The sequence below is a fragment of the Centroberyx affinis genome, unplaced genomic scaffold, assembly GCF_046629955.1.
Source record: "Centroberyx affinis isolate AG114_WGS23_722 - 3 ecotype Tasmania unplaced genomic scaffold, CSIRO-AGI_Caff_v1 ptg002343l_1, whole genome shotgun sequence".
In the NCBI taxonomy this organism is placed as follows: domain Eukaryota; kingdom Metazoa; phylum Chordata; class Actinopteri; order Beryciformes; family Berycidae; genus Centroberyx; species Centroberyx affinis.
Genome location: NW_027280607.1, coordinates 110,013 through 131,456, shown reverse-complemented (window position 1 = coordinate 131,456; position 21,444 = coordinate 110,013). Strand labels below are relative to the sequence as shown.

At 43.5% G+C, this 21,444-nt stretch overlaps 1 protein-coding gene across 1 annotated transcript; it reads right to left on the bottom strand.

The window, feature by feature from the left end:
• Nucleotides 1-1,504: 1,504 nt before the first annotated feature.
• Nucleotides 1,505-19,814, bottom strand: tnpo3 (transportin 3). Its single transcript, XM_071533227.1, has 23 exons — nucleotides 19,571-19,814; nucleotides 15,786-15,986; nucleotides 14,535-14,608; nucleotides 13,725-13,881; nucleotides 12,807-12,950; nucleotides 11,143-11,318; nucleotides 10,196-10,334; nucleotides 9,394-9,540; nucleotides 9,164-9,271; nucleotides 8,982-9,073; nucleotides 8,362-8,501; nucleotides 8,055-8,246; nucleotides 7,342-7,433; nucleotides 6,501-6,577; nucleotides 6,070-6,130; nucleotides 5,802-5,942; nucleotides 5,065-5,181; nucleotides 4,395-4,489; nucleotides 4,121-4,277; nucleotides 3,548-3,715; nucleotides 3,337-3,449; nucleotides 2,105-2,197; nucleotides 1,505-1,639 (listed from the first exon to the last, which is right to left on the bottom strand). Exons 1-22 carry the CDS (start codon nucleotides 19,688-19,690, stop codon nucleotides 2,137-2,139), a joined length of 2,772 nt encoding a protein of 923 aa, XP_071389328.1. The 5' UTR covers nucleotides 19,691-19,814; the 3' UTR covers nucleotides 1,505-1,639; nucleotides 2,105-2,136.
• Nucleotides 19,815-21,444: the final 1,630 nt, after the last annotated feature.

The following is a 21,444-nucleotide window of genomic DNA, read 5'->3' as shown; positions in this document are numbered from 1 at the left end:
TAAAATGTCAAAGGATTTTTTTTTTCATAAATGTGTTATGCAAACATTCAGCAATTAGTGTGATGTGCTTTCCCTATTGAGACAACTACTGAATATAATGTACAGTATTTTCTATGAAAATTATCAACTTCTAAGTGGAACAGAAAGGAATATCTACAAAATGAGTTGTCTTGTTTTCCTAATGGATTTCTGCTGCATTCGAGATGTATGGGTATTGTCAGGATTTTCACACTCTCCCTACATAGCTGAGAGCTCTGGCTATCAGATTACATTAGCGATTCAAGTGGGGATTTCTGAACGGTGAGGAAATGCTGCCTCTCCAACTGGGTGCTCAACAAACACAAACCTGTTTGACTCGAACACTCGGCGAACGGGGTCCCAACGAGGCAAGCATAATACAAAAGAGAGTTGGCAGTAAGTGTGATCATGACATCAGATTACCCCGAGGGAGGGCTGCAGAGTGACATCAACCAGGCTAGAGCCCTGTTCACATTCAATAGAGATGGATTCGGATTACTGGGTGACCAAGAGGATAAAACACATGAATCTGAATGGATTCAATGTTAGTGCCAAGAGGTTTCTCCCTTGAATGTTTTTGAGTGTATCTTCACACCTGTACTCATTGAAACTCAGCCTTAATTGATACCTTAGTGTGTGCAAGCTTCCTCTGACAAGACACTGTTAACTATGCAGCAATGGACACCCAGTTGAACTGGTTTCAGAGTGTTCAGAGTGAAAACAGAGGGTTCTGGAGGCAGAGCCAAAGGGCTAATACCGACGAGACTTGAGTCAAATTATAATAGCGAGTGCAAGTTTGTTCTTCTCAGTTGTTTTTTTATTGTTTACAACAAGGCTACATCGTCGATGATGTCGTGGTGTCTGTCTCTCCCAAGTTAGGACAATACCAATTGGAAGAACGAAAAGTTGTTTTGTTTGCCAGAGTTCACACAATCTGTCACAGCTCTCACTTTCTGGCAAAGGATAACTAAAATTCCAGCCAACATGTTAAAAAGGTCAAAGGTGACGCCAAATCCTCCAAGCATTAAGCCTCTACCATCTAAATGCCTCCACAGGCACTGGCAGCCATTCAGTGAGTATCATGGGTTTGCTATTGACTCTTCATATGGCACGGACAGCAAGACCATGATAAAGTTCTAAAGACACGTCCATGAAAATAAATCATTTCTCTCTTTCTTAAAAACTCAATGTCTTTTTGATGCATTATGACTTGCAACCAGGCACATCCTTTGTTTTTTTCTTTGTTGTTGCTCTTTTTTGATGATGGATCATGTAGAAATCCAGCTGACGCAGAACTAATCCGTTTCAGTTCACTTAGTCGGTGAACGTCGCTCCTCCTCGGGCCTGACCCCCGTCCCGCCCTGTCAACCCGGGTGTCGGTGAGGCAGGGGGCCTCGAGGGAGCTGAGGGGGGGGTGGAGGGGGGGTTGGTGGACTCCTCCTCTCAGTCTATGCAATCTCATTTCACCCTGTCACTCCAATTCCAGACTTGTGTCCCGTTTTGGCTTTCCACGATTGCCAAGTCCCGCCATTCTTCCAGTTAGAGTTCCCTTTAGATCCTCATCTGCAGTCCTCAGCATTTTTGCCGTCACCTCTGAATGTTAGCCAACAAAAGATTTAACCTGAGGAGGAAAACGCAGAGTTAACAACTTTGTAGTGTCACTAGTTAACTAGGACCATCTCTGTGACAAGTGTAGTTTGGAAAGAGGGAGAATTTTTTAAATTAGCCAGTCAATGTCATCAATCTCTGATGCAAAATGTTTGATTATGTATCTATTGTATAATTGAGTATACTTTATTATCATCATCACAATGGGTGTCAATGGAGTTTTAGTGTCCTATGGTCTAACAGCTGTTTCAGCGGCTCTCCGCTTACAGGAATAAAAATACACTGAATCATAAATTTTAAGACTTTTTCAGCATGAACCTGGTCAATTTTAAAGACCTCAAATATCTGCACAAAATATTAGCTACTGGCAGCGACAAGTGTCAGCATCGGCCTTGAAAAAACCTATATTGGATCCTACCCCACCCAACATGAGGCCCCGTTGGACCCCCCCCGGTGCGGGCCGTCTGATGCGTGTTACCTGGTGTTGTGGCAGAGCTCTCAAGGACGTGGCTATCGGAACAATCTGGTGAACTCTCGGATGGCCCAGCATACCTGCTTGCACTCCTCGGCACTGGGGCGAAGTGAAGAGAAGGCAAAACACAATTAGACTGGAAGCTAGAGTAGCAAAATGGACACTGATTTATAGGAAAATGTCACAGATTATTACTTAAAAGATTCTTTCCAGTAGGGTCCACTGTGATCAGTGATTTCAGTGGAGACACTTTAACTCTGGTTCCTCTGAACTACACAGGGCTCAGGCTCATTCCGTCATGCCTCGCTCTATGCCGAGACATAACCGGAGCAGAAAGACGGCTGGTTGCTGGACGAGCCTGAACAAGCCACAGGGAATCTGTGTGGTTTGTCTTCCCCGCTCCAGTTTTGCAACGTTCCACAGCGTCCCCAGATCAGCCTGTCTGGGCACGGACCTGTCAGACTGCAAACCCACGCGGCTACACCCGACACCGAGGCTAACTGTTGCCCTCGGGCCTGCTGCACTAAGCTAACCCTAACCTTGGAGGAACCATTGGAATCTATGATAAACCCATAGCTCCGATCAAGGGTGAAAACACTAGTCCCTGTGTCTGAAGTTAACTTTCTGGCTCACCTGCCTAGGACTGGTAAACTTAAAAAAAAATAATAATGTATTTGCAGAGAATTAATTTCACTGTCCGAATCAATTAACATGTTTTCTATATAAGTATGTCACTCTACGCATTTTCAATGCCATTTCCAATCTAGAATCAGGTCCTGTGTGAAGCATTCACTGAAAAGATATGAGCAGATTCCGTTTTAATTTAAAACTTAATTATAAAACATGTCTTTTTTTTCCTTTTTAGTGGCCTCAGACCTGCTATGTGTCACTACATGCAATTATGAAGTTTCAACTAATGTTAGGCTAGTTAACCATCCAAACAAGTTTAGATGTTGAGCAGTGTAACAGGCAGCCAATCAGAAGCCTGTTTGATACAGAGCTATTGTTTTGCTTTGATTTGATTGGATCACAATCAGAGAGAGGGTACGGTGGTCAGCAGGGACAAAGGTCAAAGACTGTATATAACTGGATAACTGGGGCATTCAAATGTATCAGCTTGAAAAGTTACTAACCAGAGAACCTTATCGTTTCATCTGCCAGAGATGATTTTTACCGGCATTCGGTGAGTGTTAAATGCACAAACAGACTGTCCCTGGTGTGTCCATGCTGCTGCTTACCTAGTGACCTGCTTGTGGAAGTCTGTGAGCTGTTTGTGAGTGACGGTCACCGCCCCGCCCGACGTCTCCTTCGGAAGACCCTTCAGTGCATTTTCCAGCCAGCGGCAGAATGTCTGCAAGGCAAAGTCGGATAGTGTGAGATTCCCCCGCGGCGGCAGAGAGGGCCGACGCTGCCATCTAGCGGCGCTGCGGAGGGCGTGCGTCTACTCACCGGCCTGTCGAACACCATGATCTCCCACAGCACCTCGGCCACGTCGGGCAGCGTGTACGGCGGCAGGCAGAAGCAGCACGTGTGCATGAGCTGGGTGACCAGCTGCTGCCCGTGCTGCTCCATGGCCTGGCCAATCAGCTGCTTCCGCACCTCGAAGTCATCCTCGTGCTGCAATGGAAGAGGAATCACTGTTAACAGCAGATCATGTACAGTATATAAGCTGATAAGTCACCCCCTCGGTTTTTTTTTTTACTATTCCCATATTCTCATTTGAACAGTATATATTGCATATTTTGATATTCTTATGTCTCACTTATTTAATACCATATATACATTTCCTTTTTTGTTATATTGTCACATGCATATTTTCATTCAGTTTTGTCTCAGTATGCTGTTAATTTTGCACACCCTCATATTGCTGTAACTCATTTTTTCCATACTTTTCATCCATACATTTCCACTTACTATGTTCTTGACACATTGGAGCTGACAGTTGTGATATGTTTAATACCCCCATTTGCTATATTATTATTTATTTCCCACAGGAATCATATAATCTGATCAGCCACTCACGTCGTTGGTGACTCCCGTGTGGATGAGGTCTCGGACGAACTTCATGACACTGCAGTTGGCGTCCCGGTGGTCCAGTGTGGTGGCAGCGATGGCACACTGGATGATGTGAACGATGATGCTACTACTGAGCAAGGTTACTGGACTACGTTGAACAAACCTGGACACACACACACAGATGGACAGTTAGACGTAGTTGGACATTAGACGTAGAAGAAGGATCTCAAGGCTTTATCTACTCATACAGAAAATGTGAGACCGTCGGTGGGCGTCATACCTGGTGGCGAGCCTGAAGAGGTCGTCCACAGTGTCGGGGTGGTTTCTCAGGCCGTTGGGCTGCTCCAGAAGCTGGAAGGTAGGCATACATAGAGCCTGCAGGAGGAGAGAGGGAATGAATCCATTAAAGCTGCACTAGGCAAGATGTTTATGTAAAAGTACACCCATCTTATCCGGTCTGAATCACTAATTGAGGCTGCAACAGAGAAGACTGTTCCATCCCCCCTAATTGGGACAGTGTAGATTCGCTCCTATTTGTCCAGAGTCATTTCAGAGGTCTGGTGTGGTCACTGGCAGGAAATCTCCTTGGTGCACAAGAAGTGACTAATCAAAATTTGAGAATAAAAAACAAAAAATTCCTAAAGAGCAGAGAGCAGGTGCTTGGTCCAGAGAAAGTTGGGTTCACCAACAATGGCTGAACCTGCTGCAAAAAGATCTTTTTCACTATCTCCACCCTCACCAGTACACAGTTTACTGATGTCATATTAGATGAATTCTGGGTAATGAAGTCCTTCAAAGTTTCAAAACTGCAAACAGTTATCTCCCACTGCCACTTGGGGTCGCCAAAGTGCAAAGTTGCCTAGTGCCATTGATTTCAGGCACCCTGGGCTCTGTGTGTGTGTGTGTGTGTGTGTGTGTGTGTGTGTGTGTGTGTGTGTGTGTGTGTTTACCTGTAACATGTCCAGTAGTCCCTGTCTGCAGCCGTCCTCCATGCCGTACTCATCTACCAGAATGCTTCCCAAGTACAGGAAGCAGGAGTGCGGATACACCTGGTACACACTCACCATCTGGGGGATAACCAAGCCACAAACACATGATCAAACGTTTCCAAGGCAACAGTAAACATGTCGTCATCCACGGATGCTGCAGTACACTCTGGGCCGATTGCAGTTATATAAATGTAAAAAGGTCAAAGTTTCAAGTCTATTAAGTAACAATGCAAATACATTTTGTAGTGCCATTTGCATATTCTGCTGGTCTTTTCGTTTTGGTATTTATGTTGCCCCATATTGATTGATTGTACAAATGATGAACAACATATAATATATTTAAAAGCGGGGAAAACAGTTTTTCAAGAAACTCAAAATGTACATTGATGTCCTGGAGGCAGATTTGCAGAACAAGGCTAGCTGGATATGTGCACATTTCATGTCATTCGAATTTGCGGTATGGGACATATGACTGGTCATTAAGATTAATTTTGATATATATATATATAATTGCAGCACCCCCTCCTTGGGCCAATCAATGTCATTTGAAACTGCTGGAACTCAGTGGTGAGATGCATCATTCCCCAAAGTTTCGTCAAAATCCAACGTGTCGATGTTGTGTGTGACAGATGGTTTCACATACAAACAGACGATCCACCTTCACACACAAACACAGAAAATCCAGCGTGCACACACACCTGTGTGACCAGCGGCTGCAGTAGTGAAGCGGAGCCCTTCCCCACGCAGCGCACGGCGAACCTGAGGCAGCGACAGCAGCGTTCCACGATGCGGTTGTCAGCCTGGTGCGTGTTTAGCGTCTCCGACAGGACGGGCCAGATCTACGGGACACGGCACATGGGGTGGAGGAATACTCAAATGACGCCGTTGGCAAAATAGACAAATGTTCTTTTGCTCTAAGGGACAAAAATGAATAGTGTGGAGAGCGTAGAAGAGCGAGCGATTTACCTCCTGGATAACTTTCTGACAGGGATGCGTCTGGCCGTTCTCTACGATGGGGTTTGTGTGTCTGGGGGGGTAAAAATCAAGCAAAAGAAGCTGTCAGTGACCAAGATCGAGGCATCAAAAGCACATCATGTGATATATCATTGCTTGCTTTACACAAATACACAAAGACCAGCACCTTTGTTGACATTTCACTACATGCAAATCAACACAGCAGTTGGATTACGCTGAGCAGCTGTGGGGTGGGGTGGGGTGGGAATTCTATACTTTTTTTCCTGTTTTGAATGTATGCCTATTCCTTTAATTTATCTTGATCATATCTTCTTTCTGTCCAATGTAAAAACTGAGCTTTCCTATAACACACGTCAATTTTTTGTATGTGAATGCTCTTGAATAAAAACACTTTTGACAGCAAATCAACACAGCGCCCTTACCGGAAAATGACTGCTAGTCTGTCCAGCCAGACGGTTGGGTCTGCCGTTTTTCCATTGCTAGGGTCCTGACCGAGAAGCTGAGGAGAGACGCACAAAAATCACACTCAGTCACAAATCACACACATAGTTTGTACTGGTTCCAGTACAATGTACTATGTGTCATCCTGGCTTTAATCAGGATTCTTACTCCGTTTTCATTTAAAATTCCATACTTTGTCCACACCTCAATTTCTTGACTGGATTTTGGTCAGAGTTCAAAATGATGCATCCTGATAGAAGCTTGATGATATAGCTGAAGATTATTCTTCATAAACAAAAACATTATTAATGTGAAATGACAGTGGGACCATAGGAAATGTGTGGTTTTGTGTGCATCAGCACAGAACAACCTTTGCTTCATACTTTGCCAGACTTTTATGTCTAATTCCCACACTTTTCCAGACCTGGAAATGACTTGGTCAGAATTTCCAGAACTGTGCGGGAACCCTGTTTACTGTTAAGTTCTATTTGGAAGTGCTATTAACGTCAAAAATATTATAAAGATAGAACAGTACAAATGAAAATCGAAAGAGGGCCAGAAGCAAAGCTCTAAATGCTTTTGACTTGCTCTGCCCAGCTAGAGTGGAATTGATTTGAATGTGCCTTTTTGATTGATTTAATTATTATTATCATTCTTGGTTCCAAGGAAGAGGTTTAGTGTCCCATGATGTTGTAAATGCTGACATGTAGACTGGGAAATAAGTCAATATTATCATTTAATGCCTTTCAATAGAATCCTGCCTTAATGAAGTTATGATATCACGTTATTGAGATGCACAACTCTGTGTGCATTCACACTGACCTTTTTGAGGGCCATGACCTGCACAGCGCACAGGTCGCTCAGACACTCGGCAATCTTCTCCAGGGGAAGACGGGCGAGGACAAGTGCTGTACCTGCACCAAGGAGAAGGAAAGACTTGCTATAAAACCATGACAGGCAAAACACACAGCTAACACATGACTGACAGAAATGATTCAAATCGGTTTCGCAAGATGAAGAGAAAAAAAGCAGAGCAGACAAAATGTGGAGCAGAGCCACAAAAAGCACGACACAAGAAATTGCCAAAGAGTATATAGCAACACATAATGTAAGAACTGCACATATGGCAATAGTTGAGCATAATGCAATAAAAACTGATGTAATGAAGTGATCATAATGTAACACAACTAGGTAACATTTGATACATTCTGATTTACACCAACAATCTGCTCATTACTGATTTCTCAATGTTACTGCAAGTGCTGTTGCAATAGAAGGTGTTGTTGCAATAAGACTTATGTAATAGTTTACTGAAATAAAAACCACCAAAGTTTGTTTGTTCTTTTGCAAAGTGAGGATTTTTGCTGTTTTAAATGGTTGTGTAAAGGTGCTACTATCATAATGACAGAGGTAGACGTCTGTTGGTCTGTAGAAGTCTGTTATTTGGGCAAAAAGGGTGAATCTACAAGGTATCAATTAGTGGGGATGGGACGCTCCTCTCTGTTGCAGCCCCACTTGTTGATTTGTTGACGTACCTTTGAGCAAGCCGACAGCCGCTTCTGTGGAGAGGGCGAACGAGTCGAGGGCGCGGGCGATGTCCAGCAGGCCCTGGAAGTGCTGGGCCATGTGATCTCTGCACACCGAGCAGATGTTGTGGATGGCCTTGGCCGCCACCGACGCCAGGGGCTTCTCCCGCAGCCCCTTCATCAGGTAGTTCAGCACCGGGTCTAAGATGGGAGGGACGAGACGGATTCACTCACGTATGCGGGTGACGCAAGAATGACAGTTGTACCTCGTTTAGACATGAGAATGCATCGCTGGGTCAATCGGCTGAGTCCGCACCTAGGAAGCGGGGGTTTCTGTCCACGACCTCGCTCATCTCCCCCACCAGCTCGATGCTGGTGTAGCGAACCGCCATGTGGACCGTCTCCGGCAGCAGCACGACCTGCTCCAACACCTCCGTCAGGGTGGGGTTGTTCTCACTGCCGGCAGGGGGAAAAACATTTTTACGAGTTACACAAAAACCCGAATGGACAGGAAGAAGAAATATGAAGGAGATAGGGAGTTATCGATATTCAGTATCTTTAAATTTCACCATTTTCATGCCAAAAATTCCAAGTATTCAGTGTTTCCCCCCAGATTTTTATCTTGTCCGGGTGGGAAAGCCTCTGAAACAGCATGTGGACAATGGGACACTAAAACTCTCCATTGAAACCCTGGATAATATTAACAATAATAATCATAAAACATGTACACTTGTGTGGAATCCGATCAAAATGTCGCATTAGAATCAAATCAGGTTAACAGCTTCCCATAGACAACCAGTGTAGTATTGATCAATCAAACTGCTTCATATCCATCTTATCAGAGGTAGATTTTACACGATCTTTAATAACAGGCCAATATCGGCCCCATATATTAAAATACAAAAGTGAAGGTTTTTGCTGGTAGGGAGCACTCACGGGTCGACGCTTTTTGCGATGGCGGCCATTATGAACAGAACAGCCTCCGTCACCTCCCACGGCGGGTTCCCTTCTTTTAAAGTGGAGTATAGCTGAGAGGGAAGAGGAGAGGACATGTGAAACCGCTGAAACGTTACAGATAGCAAATCGGGGAAAAAAAAACGACATGGACCAGAAGATACCTGGGAGAAACATTCCATAGAGCCCACGAGGAAAATGACGTCCTTCACGAGATCGGAGACCCTCATCCGAAACTCGCCGAAGTCGTCTGTGTCCTCCGGGATTCCCTCCTGCGGGACGGACAGGGACACCACATATGACAAAATGATCAGTATTGAGGAGTACGCTTGAGTAGAAATCCCATCCTAAAGCAGAATTCATTTGAACAGGTAAAGATAAGTCCGCTCCGTACGTGGTCTGGGTCCAGCTGACAGTGTCGGGCCAGGCCATGCAGCAGTCTCTGGATATACGGCCTAAAGATACTGTGCAGCGCCGGGTCGTTGGTCTTATACAGGTGCTCCCCCAGGCGATACCAGAAGTTAAAGGAGATCTCGACAACCTGGACCAAGAAAGAAGAAGATTTCACCTATTCCACAACAAAATAAAAAATTGGGTAAAAAAAACCCAAACTTTCGTGGTGTGTTCTCCAGTAAGTAAGTGAAAATTGAGTATTGTATCCAGTTATTTTCCCCCAATTTTGAATGTGCTACCTCACTAACACTTGTCATATTAATAATGACAAGTAGTCAGTATTTCCCCCAGAATTGTATTCTTGTCAGGGTGGAAAAGCCTCTGAAACAGCATTTAGACCAAGGGAAACTAAAACTCTCCACTAAGACTCAGGACACTAACAATAAAATCATAACGATAATAACAATAAATAAAAACAAAATATGAATGCATAATTGTGTGAAATCTGATCAAAAAGTTGCATTAGAATCAGTTAAGGTTAAGGCTTCCTATAGACAGCCTGTATAATATTGATCAATTCTACAATAAATATGTAATCAATCAAACTGCATCACATGCATCATATCAGAGGTGGACGACACTGACTGGATGATATCTGATTTTTAATAAAAGGCCAATATCGGCCCTATGTATTGGCAAATCAATTAGCCTCACCCAAGTGTGGACATCTCAACATTTCTGTAACATGAAAACACTGAACACAGTTCCATCTCCAGGGTGTGTGTGTGTGTGTGTGTGTGTACCTCATACTGGGGGTGTCCTGCACAGATTAGCAGCAGCTCTAACGTCCGCAGGTCCCCCATGCCCTGACCTGGACTCCTCACCGTCGTCTCTAGAAACGTCTCGCACAGCTCAGTGAAGATCCTACAGTAATTCAGCACTCTGAGAGGGGAGGGAATGGTTGGGGGGGGAGAGAGAAAATTCAGAACCCAGATGAGAGGAGGGCTACAAACATTGTTTACAATACTGTCACATTTTGCTGTTAAAAAACGTACTGTACGAACACATTAATCCAACTGTACTATTATTAGTGTGAACATCAATGAGAGTTCCTCCAGCAACTTACTCTCTTTTTTCCACGATCTACAGTTTTAATTTTTGATACATGAAATTACCTACTTGAATGCATCTGGAAGTGGAGTAATCCGGTTGTGCGCCAACCCCGATCAAACCAACCATATAGTCTGTTGTTAAATCGTCTCCTCCATCAAGCGCAATTCAAAATGTCGGCGAAAAGGGGGTACACTTATATACGGATATACAGTATGTACTCCACATATGGTGTTATCATAGTGTTATAAAAAGAAGTGAGGGAGAAACTTTCTGTACCCAAACAAGGCGGACAAAACAGCTTCTTTTTGATGGATTTAAGGTCATACAATGCCGAAAATCTAACTTTGAGCATTCTAAACATGTTAACAGTAATGCTGAGTAGCGTTTAAAGTGTATGCCGCCATGTTGACAAGACGCAGAGGTAACTGCATCCCGAAAACCTTGGAGTTGAGAAATCTTGCCTACTTCCTACTTGGAATCCCAATTGCATTTTACCTTCAAATTTGATCATTTAATCACTGAATCCCCGACTTTCCCACATCTCTGGAATGCGGCATATGCACACGTTGGCAGGGGCTACTTCATTTTGAAAGGGGTTGATGTTATAAAGTGTGAGTGTGTGTGTGTGTGTGCTTACTTGTCGAGGTCCTCCCGCGCCACAGCCATGTGGTAGGCCGTCTCCAGGGTGAGGACGCCCTGGAAAAGCTGCAGGGCCAGCGCCATGTTGGTGTCCACGTTCTCGATGGCGTAGAGGGCCGAGCACACGCAGTCGGACGCCGCCTCGTGCAGGTTGGTGGAGGTCTCGTCTCGCTGCTGCGACACATCAGAAAACATCAGCGGCCCGCTTCACAGTTGGCCTCATGCATAATAGATCGGTTACTTGGAAATAGACATGAATAATAGAAATATGACTTGCCCGGCACGTCGCCGTTGCCAATGAGGGTTTTTTTTGGCATTAAGGTGACATATAAGAGATAACTAGTAGGGATAGGGTTTGACCAATAGCTGATATTCATTATTATTGACTTTAAACATTTTTGTGAGAATCTTATGTGAGAATTTTGTTCATGGCAATGTGGAAAAGCCTCTGAAACAGCATTTAGCCCATGGCACAGTAAAATTCTCCATTGAAACACAGGATGAAAAGAAGAATAGAAGTATGCATGAATAAAAACTATTCATGCATACTTGTGTTGAATCTGATCACACTGTCGCATCACGCCGGGCGCACACTACACGACTTTAGGCCCAGTTTAACTGTCCCAGACAGGTTTTTGAGATCCGAGGCAAAATCTCAACTCGGCCTTCACTGAAACTCGTTAAGTCTGACCCGGTCTTTGAGCCATCTCAGACAGAAGAATACAGGCAGTTTTTATTCTTGCTAGTCCAGTCTTTCCTGTGGGGTCCCACAAGGTTCCATCCTAGGTCCTATCCTCTTCTCCATCTATACACTCCTGCTGGGTCAAACCATTCAGAGGTATTTCTCCTTCCATTGTTACACAGATGATACACAGCTTTATCTCCCTCTAAAACCCAAAGACCACTTGGGGATATTAAATGTTTGGTGGCATGAACTTTTCTCCAGCTGAATGAGAGAAAGTTCAAGCCTTCATGTCCTCATGGTTAAAATATTGCAATTCCCCGTATACTGCTATTTGCCATTTGCCTTTTGGACTAACAGTGCAATTGCGCAATCTAGCCTACACCATCTGTTGACCATTTCAAGTCTCAGTTCAGCCTCAACATACTTTTATCCCCTAGCTTTAAGCCCTCTTAATTTGTCAGGTTGCATGTGTATGTCTTGCATTTTTCTGGCAGTAATATGTTGATGTTCTATGCTTAGTGTGATTTTATTTATTTATGGACTCAATGCACCACTTTGGTTAACTCCTGTGGTATTTAAATGTGAATAGATTTGACTTGACATAATTTGGCGTGCACGCCATTACGCTGGCGAGACAGGAAACGCGAAGAAGAAGAAACGAAAGGAGGCCATTTAATGTGAGTGGTGCAGAGATCTTAGATCATGTAGTTTGTGCTCGGCATTAGAATAACTTCAGGTTAAGGGCTTCCCATAAACAAGTGTGTAGTATTGATCAATAATACAGTAATATGTAATCAAACAAATTGCATCACGTGGACGGGCAGATGTTGGAATTTTGATAAAATGTCAATATTGGGCTGATATATCTGCAAAATCTTCCTGGAAAACTGGTAAAATACTAATTCCCAATTACATGACAATTACAACACCCTATAAAAACGTCTGAGGATGAGTGTAAAAGAAAGCGTGAGGCTAACCAGCACTTGGAAGAGGACCATGAGCAGCTGGTTGCTGGCCATGAAGTTGCTGTCCAGGACGCCCAGGTTGAACCAGCTGCCCAGACAGCGGAACACCTTGATCAGCATCTTCTCGTCGTTACCCGTCTTCTCCACGCACGTCGTCTGGGGGAAGACACACACACACACACACACACACACACACACACACACAAGCCATCAGTACATTGACTTTAAATATCATCCATCGCCATGGTATGGGCTGATCAGGGATGTCTGCAAGTTTCCTTCAGGACTTTTTAAGGTCTTTTAAATGCCATTTAGAATGAACTTTACGGGCAATTCTGCAAATGTAAAAATTGCCACTTTGTCACCGCAAAAACAGCAACATTTTTAAGACCTTTAATACTGAATTTAAAACAGCCTTTACTTTAGATGATGTGATTTCAGATATTTACCATTTCCCCCCCAGAAACCTTGGCAAAAAAAAAAAAAACAGGCAAAGAATCAAATAAATAATCTCTCATTATAAATTAAACTAATATCTTAGGGAAAAACACAAACTAAAAAAGATAAAAATATAACATCCCCAGCTGATCAATTTTCTGTGTCAAAGTTAAATTAAAAAAATAGGCCAATTTCTTTTTTTTTCTCCTTACCGCGGTCATCTTAGCTGTCATTATTAAAACAGAGAGGCCCGGTAGCAAAGAGTTAGAAAGCTTGTGATAATGAAGCAGTTCCCTAGGGGGCTAACAATGAGAAATGACACACAGTCCCGCAGAGGGCCTGCAAAGCAAGGCTGGATCGGAGCTCTACTTGTGAATGTGAGGGGGGGGAAAAAAAAATAGGTTGATAGAATAATAAAACGGTAACGAAAAGCCGGCAGTGAGTGAAGAAGAACGGCGGCGGGAGAAGGGAGGGGAAGAGGAGATTTCTCACCAGTAGTGTGACCACGGTGCTGGAATAGTAGGCCAGGTCCTCGATGATCTCGGTCCTGCGGTTGGCTCCGATGCGTAACGAGCGGCTGTGGACTTCCTCGGGCAACACCGTCAGGATCTCGATCAGGAACGTCATGGAGCTGACGTCGTTGTTGTACCTGGGCGGGCCAGACGGACGGAGAGTCAGTGCGTGGGAAGAGTGGGAACAAGGTGTGGTGAAGGGACTTAAACATGGATATACCGTAACAAATGCAAATGTGCAACTAGTGTGTTATTACCACAGTGCTGTGGTCATCAAAAGGCAAATTCAGGTCTGGCAATCAGAAATTCATTATCAATACGTGTGCTGTCAAACTTCATCCCAGTTTACAGCACATGAAATCACTCCTTTTTGGAAAAAACAAACCTCCCCATCCATTGAATTTCAGAGAGACGCCCAATCCCCCCCCAAACCATTTTCCACTGCTCAACAATGGAGGACGGTGCTATGAACGAGCAACCGGTGTTGAAAGACATTTCAGCTGCAAAGGTTAAAAAGCCTCAAGCGCTCTCAAGACAAAATGATACAAATGACAAGAGTACAAGTGACCTTACCAGAAAAACAAGTGGCAAGTGGATGCTGCCCTAGACGAGATCGTTCGTGTGTGTATGCGTGTACGTATGCAAATGTATGCGCAACACAATACAGTCTGTTGTTGTCGGCTCGGCGTATGAAAGGTAGGATGTACACATTTACGAAGTGAAGTTGGCGGAGGGGAGAAAGATGGACTCATGATGCGATTGACGTGACTCGAGGCAGAGGAAGTCTTACTTTTCAATGAGGGTGTGAACACATCCCTTCCACGAGGCCATCTGAAGGGCGAGATCTGCAATGGCAAGAGCCAGCTGAGAGAGAGAGAGAGAGAGAGAGAGAGAGAGAGAGAGAGAGAGAGATTAGACACTGCACAAAAAAGAGGAACAGAGGAATGAAACAACCACCAAAATTGCCTAATAGTTGCCTAAATGATTTGGATGGCATTTCTGCTTTATTGGATAGCACAGCTGAGAGAGAGACACGAAAGGAGGAAGAGAAAGGAGGGGATGACATGCGACAAAGGTCCCAGACCGGATTCAAACCCGGGACGCCGCGGCTACATGGCATGCGCCCCAGACCGCTGAATCACCACCAGGACGACCGACCGTGGGACTTTTAGCAGGGTTCCCACCGGGGCCCTGATGTGAAGTTCCATGACTTTCCATAACCACCTCAGAGTGCTTCCATTCCATATCCTATTCCTTTGTGGTTTGTTAATGTTGTTTTTCTAAAGTTTCCACTGCAGTTGGGCTGAAAAACCACCAGCTAATGTAATGAATGTGTCGGAAAATACATTCTGGTTTATTCCTGTAAAGTAACCAATTTGTAAAATTCCCCGATCAGGGCCGTACAGTACGACAATACTGTCGCATTATGCTATTAAAAAAATGTAACGTGCAAACATGAAAATTAATCCAATCGGCAATTTGCCTGGTTCTTATTAGTATTATTATTATTATTTATGTGCGTTTGTTTATGTAAGCAGAGACAAAAGCATGAGGTAATTGCAAGTGACATTAAAACAAGCGCTCCTTATCTCCGACAAAACAAAGATGAAGAAAATAAAATAAGTTTAAATTTTACTTTTATCAAAAGTTTAGGTGAGTGTTCCAAAGTGTCAAATGTCAGTTTTCAGTGTGGTAACGGCCCTTAATATAACAAAATGCACTGATAACACCCCAGGCAAAAAACAGGCATTTCCACAGCTTACCTGTACTTAACATTTTTCAAGTGACCAGAAAAAAACACTTGAAATAGCTGAATATGAGCTTCAGCCGAGAGTGGCTTTTGCCCTCAGTTCGTTTTGTTATGCTCGGCTTTCCAAGCATGAGGAACTGCTGGCTATCAGATGTCAACATGAGCCACCAACAAGCTTGGTGTCAATGCGCCCTTATGGAACGCTGACGTGAACTGACCGTTACGAAACACAAACTACCGGCAGGAGAGAGGCAGCGCCCGAGCGACAATAACAGCAGGACGAGGCGTTACCTGAGTGACGATGATGGGTGAGAGGTCTTTGAGGTTCTGTATGTGGGAGAGGAGGGAGTCGCGCAGGGCGATGTGGGTGTCCGGCGGGAGCTCGTAGAACGACGTCTGGATCTTCATCTTCATTGTCTGGGCGGCGAAGTAGCAGGACTCCACATCCTGCTTCAGCTGAAGCAGCTGGTCTGATATCTCCCACGCATACATCTGGAGGGAAGGGGGGAGGGGGGGGTACCACACAGGGAGGACAGACAGGGGACATGTTAAGCCTTCTGACGTGACAGTCCAATTTACCGTTTTCTAACGCACTATCAACAGCTTTTACTGTGCAAAATGTGTAGCCAAGTTGTAAGGTATATTACACAGTCTTGCATGGGTATGAACATTTTGGCTGATATCAATAATCAACTAAAGTCAGCTGAAGAAAGATTTTGCATTTAATTATTTAAAGGATAAGCAAAAATTTCATCAGTTCTTAAAAGAACTGATGAAATGATGAAAATGTTGAAATGGTGATTATAGTAATATCTTAGACTCATGGCACAACTGAGAGAAAAACTGTAGCCGGCTGATGTTATGGCACTAAATGGCTAATTAGCTGAAAACAGTGTTGGGGCAAAGATGGGGCGTCACACACATGAACACGAGGGATCACGCACCGCCTGATTCTGTGATTCAAAAACATTTCCCATTGGTCCAGAACAGCACAACTACATTATAATTAACTAGTACTGCATTCAGTCACCAACAGGGCTGTCCTGTGATACTACAGGAAGAAAAAGAAGAGTTAGGATAAAGAAGTTACACAAGTTACAAATCTGCACAGCACACAGCTTGCATAGGTGTAGGCGTGTTTGTTCAGCTCCACCCAGAAACTTGTTGAGCCATCTGAGAGGATACTTGACCAGTTGTTGTTTAACACCATGACTAAGGCAAACACCAACATTCACTAAACTGTAAAAAAAAACCTCATTTTTTGGGAGGAAATTCTGAAATTGGACATACTTCAATGACTATAAAGATTGGGCATTTATTAAGCGAGAATTTACAGTGGCTGTTTACAGTACCACTTACAGTAATAGGCCTACATGTCCTTGTACTGTGGGCTCGGTTTTGGATATTTTTGTTTAATCCCTGTGGCTGTTGATGGGGACAGTTTGAAGATGCTGTGTGGCAAGTTTGGTGTCAGTTGAATGTAAAATGTGGGAGGAGTTGGAAATACAAGCGGGAGCAACAGCAAAGCTGGCCAGCCCCTAAATCGCTGTTCCATCATTTCTTGCTTTATGGTACAGAAGCTACATTACAAATTAATTTTCAAGTGACATTATTACAAGGATAGCAATGATGAAGACTTTTCTAATTGCATATACTCAGGATTTATCCAGGCACGTAGCCACTTTATTCCATTCCATATGGGGTTTAGACTATCCCTCCAAATAAAATTGTATACCAAGAGTGGAGCAAGTAGAGTTGGGAATGTTACTGATGTGCATAGCGCTGTGAGTGGGTGTTGTTGTGAAAAGTGACTTCTCCTCTGGTTCATTCTCTTTTTCTTCCCCCCTTGAGTTAAACTCTAATTGGCTGTTGCCAGGGCTACTCTTAGATTTCAATCTCGGTGAATCTTGGACCGCTTCACACAACAGGAGCCCGACCAGACTGGGCCAGACAAAATCAAACTAGTCTGAAAAAGATCTTGCTGGGTTTCCGACTGGTCGTGAGTCTTCACCAACCCGTTCACACCACAGAATAATCCGACTGATTGTCGGGTTGAGTCAGGGCTGGGGGGCACGCGGGCCCTGGGACGGTCCAGTCAGGATTAGAATCGGTGTGAAAAATCAGCTAGAGTGACCTAGCTTTTAGTAAGCCATTAGTCAGCACTAATGTCCTCCCCTCTAACCAATGTAGCTTTATTAGAATTGGCAGAGGGCCAGAAAACATGTTGCCTGGTCCACAATAACAATCTTCTGGAACGACAGATGTTGCATAATTCATGGGAATACCATGTAGGAATGTGATCAGGAGCACAATCAAAGCAGTAAAACCTTAACCTCCCATGAGCAAAGATGGGAAGTTGTGTGCCAAAATAAAAGTCCTTTTTTAAAATAAGAAAACCCCAGAATTTTTTTTTTTGGAAAACAGGACAGGCGCAAAAGTGTGCCTGGGAGCCCATATCCATGCAGCTCGAGCAAAAATGTTGCAAAGGCTGATTGACAGCACACACATACATGCAGTCACTCAAAAGACGTTCTCCCAAATTAGCTCCCTGAATGCCAGAAATAGAAGCAGACACAAGGTGCAAGATGCCCATGTCTTCAAGGAGTGTATGAGGCAATCGTTATTTCATTATCTGCTTATACTGAGAAATGACCAGGTTAGAGTCCTTCCTGTGTGACTTTTTGAACAGTTTAGTTGTCAGTGCAACAACTGCAGTGCAGCTTATCATGGATCCAGCATGCAGAATGTGCTGAGCAAGTTGGACCCGATTTGATTGTAGTGAGATGCAGACAACAACAAGCTGGGGGTGAGCACGCACATGCAGAAATTAAACGTGTCAGCCAAGCTTACTCATACTTGGCCAGCAAATACAGAAAAAGCCACAGACACATGGCTGTTTATGGGTTTTAAAGATATCTGTCCAAAACCACATAAGCTAATAAATTTGCACTAAGTTATATGCCTGAAACAAGAAATACAAAGAAGAAAACCTGTAGCTGTAATGGCACAGTTTCAGCAAAGATGAGAAGAAAATCTGTATTTGTAAAGGTACAGATTTTGGTTCTCTCTTGGGTGGACTGAACTTGACGCCAAACTCCACTCAAAAACCTGATTATTAAATGTTGCCTGGATCGCAAAGGTGCATACCGCATAAAATATGACTCAAGACATTTTCTGAATCATTAGGGAGCCGCTGTTCAATTCGGCACACACCCAGTACACAAAGCAGCACTTATTTCAATAAAATGTCTACTTTCAACACCGGTTCGAATGTTATTCCCCAGTCTCCTTCCACCAAAATACACCGTGGTGGGCGGTAGCGAGAGCAGGAATCGAGTATAAAAGTTGAGATTTTATTAAAATAAAGTGCTGCTTGTTGCATTGTCTGTATGCCAAAATTATCAGAAGACTCTGTTGCTTCATGTAAGGTCTTAAGTTATGTGCTACCAGGTATGTACCTTTGTCGAGAAGAAAGGCAACATTAAACTGCCAGAATTTTAAATGAATGTCGCGTTTCCATCTATCCATACAATAGAGAACAGCACGAATTGGAGATAGCCAAGTTATGCATATTCACCTGGGAACATTTAGCAAAAAGACAAAGCTATATGCTTCACTGTAGCAGTGAATTTAGCTAAGCTAACTTAGCTAGCTACAGTTGCCCAGGCCCTGGCTGAAATCCCCTGAGCCCGGGTAAAATGCAAATTCTCCGTCTGGAAGAGACACATTGGCCTTGATACAAAGAAAAATGAGCATAACTAATAAATATGTGTCGTTGGAGGCTATCTTGCCAACTTAGGACAGATAGCCACCAGCCAAATGTAGAGCTAACAGCACTGTAACCCTAGCATGTTATGTTTTGATCCATTCATTCACCGAGTGAGCTAGCTTATAATACAGGCAATTTGCAGCCCCTTTTCTGACTGCGCACTTTATGTGTATTTATGCTTAGCAATGTAGATGCAGTGCTAAAGTATGGCTTGGTCTGGAATACCCATATATACCCATCAGTGACTTATTTCCCCCACGAAGTAGCAGGGCCCATTCCAGTCCTCCCACCTCTCCCATTTTCTTACCGATCTCTGCAGCTCCCCAAGCCACACCGAGGCTCGCTCTTTGCCGGCGGGGTCCGGGTCGTGATACAGAGCCTGAACAGCCTGGTAAACAAGTGCCAGTGTGGGTTTGCCCCCTTCCATAGCGCAGGTTAGATTTATGAATGTAAACGATAAGGTGATAATATGCTACCGACAGTAACGTTAGATGTATTTGAGCCGGATAGATTTCTAGTCGGTCCTTATGTCGACCGCCATCTCGCACAGGTTTCCCGCGTGCAACTACGATTCTGGTCCGTGAAGAAACATAAGCAGGAACCTAGCCCTGAAACGTTCCGCTCTGTCGTATGGAGAGAATGTCACACCCACCCAACTTCATCCAGTCAAACATCCAGTTAAACGTCATCAAGTTTAATTTTGCCGTATTAGGGCAACGACACAGACCTGGTAGAACGCTATTTGAATCCGTAATGAATTATTGGGGTTTTGCTAAAGTCGGCTATATAGACATTTCAATAAACAGCACTTTATTTCAATTGAATCTCAACTGTTAGAATTGATTCCCCATGCTCGTTACTGCCATCCTCGCTGTATTTTGATTAAATAATATCATGGGAAAACGAGGCGAACCAAATATAACAGTTGATCATTTATTTCAGGAAGTGCTGCTTGGTGTTGCATATATGCCGAATTGAAGAACGGCTCCCAACTATCCGTAAAAGGTCTTCAGTCATCTTCCGCCCGGTATTTGCGTTTACGTTTTACGCAAGGCAACATGAAACTGAAAGACTTTTGAATAGACTTTGCCGTGACGTTCTGCTAAGATGAACTTAAATGGGGGGAATGGTTTAGAAAAGGGATAAACAACAAACAGATACAGTATATTGCGCTAAAATATTTTGTAGTTTTTATTGTAAAGAAAGATGTTACAATGTATCATTGGCAAATGGCAATTGGCACAGTCAGTCTTTGTATTGTGTATCAATTTACCACTAGATGTCAGCAGAGTATATACTACGAACTGGAGCAAGAGTTTTGTCACAAAGGTTGCACATAAAGACACCATGACAATTTAATAATCCCAATGGGGAAATTGGGTCATGTTATTATTATATTATAGGGTTATTATGTTTATATTATAGATGTACCTGTTTTTTTGAATACATTCTCTCTTACTTGGAGAGAATGTGATAGACTACGCAGAAGCAGTGTTTCTCAAAGTGGGGTGGGGCTCCAGGGGCTCCCCGCAGCAAAATGATTTACAGTTAAATTTCATTGCTACTTCACTCCCCACAAGGTGGCAGAACAGCCAAGTGGTTGGTGAGACTGTCTGGGTTTGATCCGCTTTGTGGGTCATACCTGTCAAAGCATCCTTGAGCAGGATACTTATCTCCTATCCAACAAGAAGGATAAAAGAGAAATTACCCCCTCAAAATCAAAACCTTAGCACGAGAGAATATATAAGAATGACTATTTTGATCAGAGGCTTCATTCTCCCCATTGTTACCTCCCAGTAGTGGAAAGAGTAGGCCTACTAGAATTTCCTACTCAAGTAGAAGTATTGTTACTTTGCTGATATTTTACTTAAGTAGACGCAAAAGTACTGGTGTAAAAATCTACTGAAGTAACAGTAAAAAGTAGCTCATTTAAAATGCCCTCAGAATTACTGAGTTCCTTTTTAGAAAAGAGAGCGTTGTTAGCTGGGATCTTTTCCATGCAACTCTAAAATAAGAGAGGACAGAGTTCAAACTAGATTCTTTTCATTGGAAAAATGAGAAATTACAAAATAAAGCAAAGTAAAGCCACATTATTCTTCTCTTCAATTCAATTCAATTCAAAAACTTTATTAGGGGAAACTGGTTTGCAGCCAGGGGTAAGGGAATTAAATAAATAACAAA